Source organism: Ambystoma mexicanum, chromosome 5p (assembly GCF_040938575.1).
Source record: "Ambystoma mexicanum isolate Mex_15411 chromosome 5p, UKY_AmexF1_1, whole genome shotgun sequence".
Lineage (NCBI taxonomy): Eukaryota > Metazoa > Chordata > Amphibia > Caudata > Ambystomatidae > Ambystoma > Ambystoma mexicanum.
The window spans coordinates 460,216,291-460,228,769 of record NC_090930.1 but is presented as its reverse complement, the minus strand read 5'-3'; the positions used below and the strand labels follow the sequence as shown (position 1 = coordinate 460,228,769).

The window sequence follows — 12,479 nt, the reverse complement described above, 5'->3', positions numbered from 1 at the left end:
TACAGTCATTTTGATAGTTGATTTCTATGTAGACAGTGCAGTGGGAGGTAACTCTGAGGGCCGAGGAGTTCAAGTTTCAATCTCCCCCTGATGGAGAGTGTACCAGCAGATGTTTGGATTAACCATTTGGCAAACTGGGAGTTGGAAATTTGTTTGCCGGAGGAATGTGATTTGCGACAGCCTTTTTATTCCTGGTTTAGAAAAGACAAGAGGTTATGAATTTATCATTTTTTTGCATCATGGTCGTTATATCTCGATGCAATTCTTTGTCTAGAGGTCCTCGGGTTGGCAGCGACCATATGCCATTGACACTCACCTTGCGAGCAACTATTGAGTGTCTTCTGATTGAGCCGGCGGCAGCATTTTGCTCACCTGCGAGGGGTGGATTGATGGTGAGATAGAATGCTGCGGCATTCAGAAACTTTCTGATTACACTAAAACAAAACACAGACCTCAAAGGATACTATAGGCTGCTTCTCTGCTGAATAATTTGGCAATACATTGAATGCATGCCTAATAGCAATGTCTGAGACGGGGAGGTGCAGAAGCAATAAGATCCATCAACACAGGCACAATGGGAAAACAGTGAAATTAAAAAAAAACACAAAAGGCAGGAATTGAGAGCTTTGAGGGTATGTTCTTATTACCGGAACTATACAACTTAAAAAAAGGCAATCCAAGCTTGCTATAAGTCATTGGTTATATCCAAGAAGCGAGAGGCATTTATTGCATAAAATCAGGCCATAATTGAAACTCTGGTGAGTAATAACAGTGTAGGTTTCTGGTCTACGATTAAATCCACAATCCAGGGGACCGCTATACCGATAAGCTGTAAGATATCGGAAGCCACTTGGGTAGCCTACTTGAGCGAAAAGTTTGCGTGCCCTGTGGTGGAGGACAATTCCATCCTTAAACTGGGCCTTAAGGGTTGGGGACCCTGCCCCTGTGGGCCAGATGATATTCGGTGGGCGATTGGGAAAGCAAAAGCATCCAGAGCACCAGGGGCCGAATGGCATTCCTCTGATGCACTTGAAGTAAGATCCAGAAGTCTAGCTGACCCCCCTACGGGCCCTTTTTGAGAACATTTTCTAAACAGGTAACGGCCCTTGCTCTTGGCAGCAATCAATTATCATACCCATTTTTAAACAGGGTGATAGAGCTGAACCAAGAAATGATAGGCCCATTGCCCTACTGGACGGTTCAAGTAAAATATTTGCCTCGCTAATATTGAGAGATCTCTTATCAGGTTAAATCTTTAAATCTTTTCTCCAGGTATCAAGCAGGGTTTTGGCTAGGAATGGGGACCTCCCTCAATGCTACTTTCATTTCCCATCTTTCTGCAGCAGTAAAAAGGGGGTGGTGGGCCCTGTGAACATGGCTTCCATCAGCATGTCCATTGCCTTTGATACAATCAGCCGGCCTGCCCGATGGAACAAATTACTGTGGGGTAATGTGCCTAAGGAAATGGTTGAGATCTTGGCATTGCTAAATAGTGATTCCTCATTTAAAGTAAGATTGACTAGGGAGGGGGTCACCTCAGCACGAGTCAGAACCTTTGTGGGGCTCAGACAGGACTGTTTGGTGGCGCCCACTCTCTTTAACTTATATATGGCAGATTAGGCTTTGGTGTGGGGGTGGGCGTCATTAACCCAGTAAAAATGGGCTCACTTGTCTTGGAATGGCTAGCCTTTTCTGACGACATTGTCTTAATTGATAAGACACCTATTGGGTTATTCAGGAAGTTGACGCTTTTCCACCAGTATGCTGTTATGTATATGACTATTTTTTGTACGTACATTTTGGCACTAAAACATGGATGGATTTGCTGCAAACTTGTGCAAGAAGCGTTGGCAAGGACCCGAAAGTATGGTTTTGCAAATGTGTCCGTCTTTTATTTTTTGAAAAGTGTCGTAATGTAGGTACGAAAAATAGGGATATACCTTTGGTGACTGAGGTATAGCCCGTGGCCATGGGCATTGGCTAGATTTTCCAGGTCATGGTCGAAGGACATGACCCGGACAATCTGGCTACTGGACATGATCACAAGGGACTGGCAATGGGGTTAAAGTGGGCATGGACAGCAGGGACCGGCTATGGTAAAGTTTTTCAAAATCAGGATAAGTTTGTATGGGAAAATACATTTTGCTTGTGGCTGCAATATGAAGTGCTGGACAGGATTGCAGCAAACATTTGCAAGGAGCATCAGCAAGGACCTCAAAGCATGGTTGGCCCTAAGCAAGGACAAACGTGTACTCTGATTTGCTAATTGGGGCATGCAGCTTGGCCCAAAGCCCTAGATTTGAATGGGAACACATATTCTGATTGCGGCTGCAGCCTGAAGTGATGGAATGGATTATAACAAACCTGTGCGAGGAGCATCAGCAAGGACCTGAAAGCATGCTTTTGGAAATCTGCCTTGGGTTTTATTTTTCCAAAGTGTCATAATGTAAGTAAACAAACTGGTGATATAACTTTGGTGCATGGACAGTGGGCCTGGCCCTCGGCAAGGACGAATGCCTACTCTGATTTACTTATTGGGGCATGCACCATGGCCAAAGCCCTAGGTTTAAATGGGAAAATAAATTCTGCTTGTGGCGGCACCCCAAAGTGCTGGACGGGATTGCAGCAAACTTGCACGAGGAGCATGAGCAAGGACCTGAAAGCATGCTTTTGCAAATCTGTCCTGTGTTTTACTTTTTTGAAAGTGTCAAAAAGTAAGTACACAAAATTGTGATATAACTTTTCTTCCTCAGCAGTGGGCCTGGCCCTCGGCCAGGACAAATGTCTACTCTGATTTGCCTGTTGGGGAACACGGCATGGCCGAAGCCCATGCCCCATGGATTGTGGAGACTGGCCAAAGCTGCAAGCCATAAGCACTGGCAACTGGTCTCATTGTGAGGGTACAGTGGACATTGAGCAAGGATGCAGGATATGTGCAGTGGATAACGGGGGTGGTTTGGTGGGACTAGGGTCATGGAGGAGCCCCATACACTAGGCGATTGAACCATGACTGGCATCTCCAGCATGCACTGCTGATAATGACACATATATGTATGAGTTGCAAATAATATGTTTCTTAAAGGAGGTTTACAGTTCTTTGATATATTTTAAAAGAGGAAGTATTTATAACTTATATACAGTGATGTAACATCATGAAACATTTTAATTCATAAAAACCTATGAAATTCAGTGAAAAACGTTAAAGGCACGTTATGGTTACAAGTAAAACTGAAAACCCCCAGAAATGTACCAGTTATGGTAAGCTAAGAAACCATAACTCGTGCCACCACCATGCACTGCTAAGACTAACACCCAGGACATTAAAGATGACATCACAAATGTCATTAATGACATTTTGTATGAGGGTTTTTGCTCGACCCTCGTAGGACCACTTTGCCACGCCACACTAGTCTCTCCTAAGGCCTCTTGGTTTTTGTAGTTTCAACAAAACAACACAACCCAAAAGGGCTTCAGTCAGAGTCCTTCAAATGAGCGCACCCCGAGACGCCTGAAACTCTGTTTCTGAACCTTTTACTAGGGTTTCTTAAAGATCAAATACACAAGCTCTTTGTTCAACAAGTTTGTGGCCTGCTTCCTTTGGCCCAGCACAGTTCGGTTTTACGATCTGTCTTCTCTGACACACCGGCTGTGCTGAACTGTTGGAGTTTCTTGTCTCAGGAGTCAAGGACGGCACCACAGCGGCAATCGCTTCTCCCCACATTGACTATCAATGCGGGAGGGCCTTGTGTGCCATTGACACCTGTCACACCACATGCCAGCTGTCCTTCCCGGTCTTATGGTTTCCTTTTTGGAGGCTTTGCGGGTCTGATGTGCAAAGGGCAAAGTCAATTCCCTCTTGCTCATTCCTCCAGGTCTCTCCGCTTTTCTCCTCCACTTAAACTGCCAGTCCTGAATAGCTGCTTCCTCGTGCGTTTGGCCCTGCTAGAAAGTGTGTGCCTGTCTCTGTCTGCCCCTTGTGTTGGGACATGTCAGGTAAATGACCCTGGTGTTGGTCCTTTGTCTGTCACGGTGTAGGAAAGTGTTTGTGTTGGAAAATGGGTGGGGGGTAGAATTTCTGAGTATCCTACAAGGGAGGATGGTAAAAATGTGTTATAAGAAAGGGGGTACCGCAGCTCACCCGACGTTGTCTCACTTCCACTCCCCAAGGACCCCTCTTCAAGGTAATGCTCCCGCACTGGTCCACCCCAAGGACCCAAGGAACTGGATCCAATAGCGATGGCCGTGTCCCGTCCACCTGGTTGACAGATCCCCGGGGACTAGTCAGGGAGACACCTTCAGGTTTCTCACAGAAAAAAGAACAATACAAGGTATACATCATCTGAGATGGGCAGGGCATTGGAAAAGAAAGGGTATCAAAATGGTGTTTTTCAAAGAGATGCAGAAAAATGAGGTTTGGATAGAAAAGACCACTATAGATACTTACAAATCAGAAACATCCTGGCATTGTACACTACGGATTGCTAGTGGATATGCCATCCTCCCCACTGGAGAGTAATACACTTGATGGGGAATAAAAACAAAACAGGTTTCGACCAACTATAAGGTGTTGGCATTCCATTCTACAAGATGACTGGATGAGCTGAAAAAAGATGGGAAAGAGAAGTGGGGGATATGGATGCAGAGGACTGGAGGGAAGCCTTACAGTACCCCCGAGAGGTCTCTATATCAGCAAAACCTAGACCAATAGAATTTAAATATTTACATAGAGTTTATTACTCCAAGGAGAGAGTATGTATGATGGGAAGGGGGATAAATGCATAATGGACAGGGGGACATTCTTACATATGATGTGGTGTTGCTCAAAAATAAGGAGGTACTGGGATAAGGTGCAAAAAGAAATGGAGAGGGCCCTAGAGAGGCCAATAAATCTAGAACCCAGGAATGCAACACTGGGAATTTGGTCATACACTCACCGACAGGTATTAAAACATACATTTGAGCATTGCATGTATAATTGCAAAGAGGGCCAAAGCACATCACTGGATGAGCCTGGCACCCCGGAGGCTAGCTGCATGGCAGTTGGGGATTGAAATGATAAAAAGATAGGATAAACTAATGTACAAGGGGAGAGGCTGTCCACACACATATGAAAGGATTTGGGGTACATAGAATTTGAAATGGGGGAATGTGCGGTGGAAGGGAAAGGAAGGAAAGACTGCTGGTTGGTTGAATTGTTTTGGGAAAGTTTGAGTACTGCTCTACGTACTATTATTGTACATGGTTGCATTGAATGCTGTGTGATTTATATGACAGCCTGATAACAAAAATAAAAAGTTTGTCCCCGAAAAAAAACAAAGAGATGAGGGCAAGTGATTGATATTATATCTTTGACCATTTGGGGAGCAAATTGGATGATAGGAGCACAAGATGGGTTGCCACTGTGAAGTACGGGGACTGGTGGACATAGGAAAGATGTAAGTGAAAGAAGAGGTGGGGGAGGTGCTGGACAAACACAGTATTGGCAAGTATGAGAGGGGAGGGCTGTGAGCATTTCACAACCTTAAGAGATTTTAGAGGAAAAGTATTGAGCAAAGTGATTTGCAGAAAGTGTGGGCATTATGGATATTGGCTTGGGAGGAGTAAGCAAAGCTTGGAGGGTAGATGAAAGTTAGCAGGCGTAAGTGAAGGGGGAGGTTTCAGCAGAGTCCAGTGCAGAGGTGAGGGCTGCAAGGACATTTTTGTAGCCTAGGAGTATTGTACAGGCTGTTATTTGCACTTGCGTAATCTCAGAGGTGATCCAAGGCCTTGGATGAGGACAGGGATGGAAAGGTGTGAATGTGTGAACAGGAGCGTGTTGGTCAAATGGAGTCATAAATGCATACTAAAAGTCAGGAAAAGCATTATCAATGGAAGAATAATGAATAGGGGAGATAGACAGGAGAGACATCCTCACATCATCAAGGAACGGGAAAGAGCATCCTGCCTCTATTTTCTCTTAGTCATTGTAGAGAGAAGAGGAGGTGTAGAGTGTGGAGGGACTTCAATGGTAAACTGAACAATGGGTTAGTCAGAGGGAGTGGCGTCGATGGAGAGGTCAGAGGGTAAGAGTGAATTAGAGATAAAGATAAGAGAGTTCCCACCAGAGTGGGTAGGTTGGCTGCGGAGGGTAAAAACGGAGTGGTCAGACTAGAGGGAGTTAAGTTTAAGGGGGTGGCTGCAGAGGGCTTGGGAAGGTTAAAGTCCCCCTGCATGAATATGGGGTTGTCAGTAGAAAGTGACTTGAGGAGAAGGTTCAGGTGACGGAAGAAGGAGTTGAGAGGACCAGTAGGTGTACCGAGAGCCAGAACAGTTAGAAGAATAGGAAGGATGAATTGAATAGTGATATTCAAAAGGGGAAGAGGTGGTGTGATGTGAGGTGGAGTAGGTTAGCAGGGTTGAAGACCTAATTGATAAAGAACCCCACATCACCACACTTCCGAACAATGTCGGAGAGTAGGGGGAGGTCACAGAATCACTGGGGACACCTGCTAGCAGAGTCATGGGTGGAGATCCCTGTTACTGTGATAGCAGGAAGTGAAACTTGCGGGTTATAAGAGTTCAAGTGTTCAGTATTGTAGGAGGGCTTGTTGCAGATGGATTTTGCATTCCAGCGGCCAAGTGAAAGTGTGCTAGGAGGTGGGGGAGAGGAGCATACGATTTGTGGTAGGCAAGGGGGATGGGTGAGATTGGCAATGTTAGGAGAGCAGGAGAATCAGTTTGATCAATACTGTACTGCAGTTCTGCATGAACTGCATATCATTAGCTTAAAATATGTATGTTTGAAATGAAATGAGTCAGACGTTTTCCGATCAGGGAAGAATACTTAGTGTAGTAGACTAAGAATCTCTAACAGTAATCCAGATGTAGACCACTTGCTCTCTGTGCCCAGAGAGATACAGCACCACATCCATACCTAGATGATGATGCCCAACAATGCAGAAGCACGTTTCTGGCATTGCTTATCATACTCTTGTTCAGAGGAGAACTGCCTGGCATGTGAGTGCTAGACTACCCGTGTGTAGCCTCACTAGAGAGAACGTTCCTAATCAGGGAGGCAGTTGTAAGGGAGAGGCTTGTTATCATCAGGATGTATTGCCTGTGATACCAGCCCCTTCTCGAAGGATTAACCATTAATAGAGGTAATTCCATAGAAAAATAGTGTCAGATCTTTTAACATGAAAGAGGGCAAGGAACCCAAAAAACAGGTAACTGGCACCTGAGTTGTAGCCTTTTGGACGCTCAAAGAAAGAGCAGATGAATACTGCTCTAGGGTTTATATCAAATTCATAGATTACTGTATACGCTCTTGATTGTTAAGTGGATGGGATCTGTTATATGGTGACAGACAGACATTATCAGCTCGCTCTTCTGAACAGGAAATATGTGTTTGCCTGCTTGTAGATTTCACATAGTCTTTGTTTGGACTATGGTGTTTTTGTGAACTAGTTGTGTTCATCCCCTATCTAAGAAAGAAAATAAATGTAATTACAGTACTATTAGTACCTTGTAAAGCTCTACATTCATGCTTAATAACAGGTTTGCTTTTAATGTGTTTCTTTTGCACTCATCTCATGTTCAATGGATCACTTCGATTTATAATGATTTGCGTGACAACAAATTAGGACATTGTTGCATGCTGGCATACTCAGACATCTGTCCCCATTAACTGATTGCCTAGATGAGCATAGCGCTTAGCAGAGGGAAGCAACGAGTAGAAATATGGAGAATGGTTAACCGTAGCCCATACCGCCTTATGGGATAGCATAAGGATGGTGGTACCTGTATCTGTATATTTTATCTTGATATTATACAACACAAACCTAGCTGTATAGCAACGGTTCACTGTATGTGTCACTGAGGTAAACATTTGAGCTAAGGGATTGCAATATGTGGCATGGGATGCTCTGCTATGGCTGGTGGGTGTGATGCTGTAATGCAACGAGCTTAGGTGGAACCTAGGTATTAACTCAGAAGCAGGTTCTTGGGTTCCTTCCTGAACTGCAACAGCATTGTCATAGTCACCATTGCCACTGGGATGATGTTCCAGTTGACAGGGGCATAGCAAGAAAAGGTAGATTTCCTGTTTATCCCTAAGTTTCATCTCAAGTCTAGCAATGGCCTGGCTCAGGGGGAAAGGAGATACACCAGAGCTACAGAGATGTGCAGTTAGGCAGCCCAGATGTCGGAGCAGCGGTTGCCTTATAGGTGATGGACATAGTTTTGGAGAGTATGCTTGCTGTGCTGCAAAGCCAGAGTAATTGCTTTTGGATGCGAAAAATGTGGTAGAATCTCTTGTTTCCCATTATAAGGTGTCCCCTGGTGTGATGGATGACCCTAAGTGGGGCTAGGCAGTTTCCAGAACACACGTAAGGACAGGATTTCCCTATTAAAGTGGGAGAGTAAGAGGGCCTGGCCTGTGTTTCAAAAGTCCTCAAGTGGAGGAAGGGTATAATCATCTGGGGAGGAATATCTGGTACCAGGTGGTTTGAGCCAGTTTGTTGAAATGTTGTGGGAAGGGGCGCGTGCTGTTTATAATGAATCTGAGTGATTTGTCACTCAGGGCCAGGTGAAGGGCGAAGCTGTCAAGGTACATGTCATGTAGTCACCCTTTAATGGTATCGTGCGTACATAGATGACCAAGTAGAACAAATTCTGTCTTTCTGGGACTGAACTTTAGATATGTGCTTGCCTTCCAAGTTTGAATGGAGGTGAGCCAATTTGTGAGGCATGATGGAACAACCGACGTTCAGGGATAATTGGGTATCATCCACCAATTGGTGAAGTGAGATGACAGGGTCATTCAGAACCCCAGTGACTCACCAGGGACCCTATTGAGGCTTATGGGACTGGCGGTTTGAACTGAAGTTGCACATTTGGATAACGTGGGGCCTATCAGAGCAGTACGATGGAGACCAGTTGAGCACTGTGCAGAGAAGCCCATTTTGCAGGCCGGTGAGAGTGAGGTGGTCAACCATGTCATACTTGGCAGAGAGGCCAAGAATGGGCAGGAGGCATGATTCACCTTTGAGGTGATATGAAGAGCATGATCAATGGCCTGGATGGTGCTGTTTCAGTGCTAAATTGTAGCCTGAACCCAAACTGATCATTAGGGATCAGGTTGTGTTTGTAAATCCAATCATGGAGTTTGATGATGACTGCCTTGTCAATGATTTTTCCAATGAATAAAAGACTAGTGAATGGTCAGCCATGAACATCCTAGATGACCTCACCAGAGAGAGTATGAAAACATTCTTAGAAAACATGCATAGTCTGAGTCCAATATTTGTAAGCCTCGAGGCACACAATAATCAATTTAGACTGTGCGTTGATCTGAGCAGCCTCCAGAAAGTACTAATAAATAACTTCCCGCTCCTTAAATTCACAGAGATAGTACTGTCAGTGTATTGATACATGGTATATAAAATGGGGTATAGGTAATGCCTACCTCCAGGTGAAGCTGCAACCCAATTACAGCCACTCACTCCGTCCTGCACTGCATTTAGGGTGCTCTAATTCACCCACATGTTCATATAATGATATAGAGGCTCAAATTAGGTTCAATCACTGTTCAAATGCACAGGACAGACTAACAACACCACCCCAGAGCCCTAGACGTAGTGCTGTGGAGGATTGGGACTGTAGCTTTGGACTTGAAAAAGGATAAAGACAGACATTCATGGCCTTAATTATAGGGGGGACAGGGGTGTTTGTCCCCCCAACTTTCATGGTACACCATTGTGTCGCCATTCATTTGGCTGGGGCACCTTTTCTTCAGATGTCATGTCCCCCCCAACATTTTCAGCAAAATTACTCCACTGCAGACATTGCAAAAACACCATTCCAACAAAAACTGACATTTCTCAGGCAAAGGCATGAATGAAATGAACACTTGGGCCCAACATACCCAGTAATTGCTTCATAAGTGCCCAACCTGTCTTCAAGTTAGTTTGACGAGAAGCTGTTTTACTATGCATATTTTACTGAGTTATAAAACAGGGCACCCTGCAATATCTGTTTAAAAATCCGTAAACATTATCCTTATAATACATGACCACCTGCAATACCCGTATAAAATCCTATAAATAATGTTCTTATTATAGACCTGTCGTGACATCACTACTGTAATTAGACAATGACATCACTGCGTATTGTAATCGGTTATTGCAGATCTTAGATGATGTCACAATGCCTGCTGCTGGAGTCTGCAGCATACCACCTATCCATACAGCACTTAATTAAAGCTGACATGTTTTTCAAATTCCTTTCTTGTAAAATAGCGTTCTTTGATACGTTATAGAGCTTAATTCATGAGGAACAGTTTATGGCATAAGGTTTATTTTATGCCCTGCTTACGTTCAACACAGGAAAAGAAGACTCTACCTGCTTGTTATTTCTTATTCTAAAGCACAACAAGTGTGTAGATGCATTTAATTGACTGTTTTCGGCAAAACGTTAGGATGTTCATATTATTTTTTCTATCCAAACAGACACTACACTGATTATGTTTACCAACAACTGGAGTATCTCCTAAAATAGATTAAGCGAGAGGCCAGGTGTTCAAGGGGATGCCAGGTTCTGACCACATATTATAAGGAACAAAACATCCCCTACGTACATAATAAGGATATTGCCTCAGGATTCCGGTCCTTTTAAAAGAAGTTCAGCCTTGTTCCTCCATTTGGTCAGGGAGATCCTCTGTGACTTGCAATATAATTTTAACATAAAGTATAATAAAAAAATGACATCACTACTGTACCTGTTGTTCTAACGTTTTACTGTTGCATTGTGATTTCACAACACCTGTTGATTGAGACAGCACAGAGCACAATTCCAGCTGCCACCAGAGCACTTAAAGTTGTGAATATAGCTTTCACACTCCAGCTGGGGAGGCATACATGGGCTTTAACGGTCTGCCATCCTGAGCTTCGGTAGGCCCAAGTGAAGAGAGGGCCTCAGCTCGGGCTGCGGGCTGTTAAAGCCCATGTATGCCCATCAGCTGGGGTGTCAAAGCTATAGAAACCCTGGGATTTATCGCGGCGCGGATATTCTTTTTTACATCCAATGGGAGATTAGTTATGCTTGAGCCCATCTTCTGTTGGAGAAATAAAAAATGCAAAACAATGGCTGCCGCCATTGAAATGGTTAAGGTACTAGGCCAATTTTTGGATTATGGCGGTCATGGCAAACATGTTCCAAAATGGCCACCTTCATCCCAAAAGGGGCATCGTCCCTTTTCTATTTCGATGCTGGCAGGTCGAAAGGAGCATCAGGGACAGGAGCACAAAACTCCGTTCCAGCAGGTAAGTTGGTGTGGGGTGAAGGGGAATTGGGTTTTTCTTACTTGGGGAGGTACCAGGGAGTGCCTCCCCAGGTTAGCAAGAAATAAAAGGATACAAAAAAGTGCTACCTGGGCAAGGGCTGCAGGTGGCTGGAACAGCAGGTTGGGATTGTGTATTCTCACCCTTTGTTACATACACATGATTGGCTGAGTGCCCTTCCCCATGTGCGAATAACATTTTAGATTCCTTTCTTCTGAAATTGTTTTCTGTGACACAGCTACAGAAGAATACAAAATCTATCTGCATGTGATCACATATTTCGAACCAGAAAACGACTTTTAAATGCACTTTATTAAATTGTTTAAAATACTAAAAGCAACAGATCACAAACTGTATATTCGTTTGTTTTCTCATGCAGACTGATTCTACATTGATCAAATGTTTAAACAACTGTAAGATATTTTGCATTACAGCAAGAAAGAGACCAAGTATTAAAGCGCATGTGGGCATGTATGAGAATATACGCTACTGTACTTAAAATAAATGTTGCAAGACACCTTGGAATTCCCTCACCTTACAAAGGAATTCTGCCTTTGGCCTAGTTTCTCTAGTTAATCTATTTGGAAATATCCTGATTACATACAGTAAATATTTCTTTATGCCCTACATATGTCTGCAAATAGTAAAATGAAACAAATTGTTAATTCCAAAAATACTAGCTTTGCAATAACTTATTAATGATAATACATACTTTCGCATGGTAAAAACACATATACATGCTTTTGCCTAAATTACCTTTCCAGATGATTTTATTCCTTTGCACAAAGCTGCTCCAACTAAAATCCATGCCAGGAGGAGGCAGAGTGCAAGGTGCCACACGACCTGGCCAGTCTCATCTAGACCACCTGATTGACGGAGTGCCACTTTACTAAAGAGAACAAATATAGCAATCAATTATAATTCCTCTAAGTAATGTGCATTTTGTATTGTCATCATAAAGATACATCATTAAAACATTAATAAAGAAAACGTTTTAAAACTATATATGTACAGTTGGAAGTACAGAAAGTCAGATTCAAATTCAGTTGATTGCACACGATAAGTTATCACGACTTGGGAAAAATTAACTTTGAACATACAGATCCTAAATCAATAAAAGGAATGGGAACGTTCTCAATCCATAACTAGCACTCAATTAAA

At 43.5% G+C, this 12,479-nt stretch overlaps 1 protein-coding gene across 1 annotated transcript in view; it reads right to left on the bottom strand.

Moving 5' to 3' along the window:
* The window catches only part of LOC138481018 (sodium- and chloride-dependent neutral and basic amino acid transporter B(0+)-like), a 401,144-nt gene that overhangs the window by 221,100 nt on the left and 167,565 nt on the right, over window positions 1-12,479 (bottom strand). Inside the window, exon 6 of the mRNA XM_069612865.1 lies at window positions 12,075-12,207. Within this exon, the coding sequence (XP_069468966.1) occupies window positions 12,075-12,207 (133 nt within the window). The remainder of the gene's footprint in view (window positions 1-12,074; window positions 12,208-12,479) is intronic.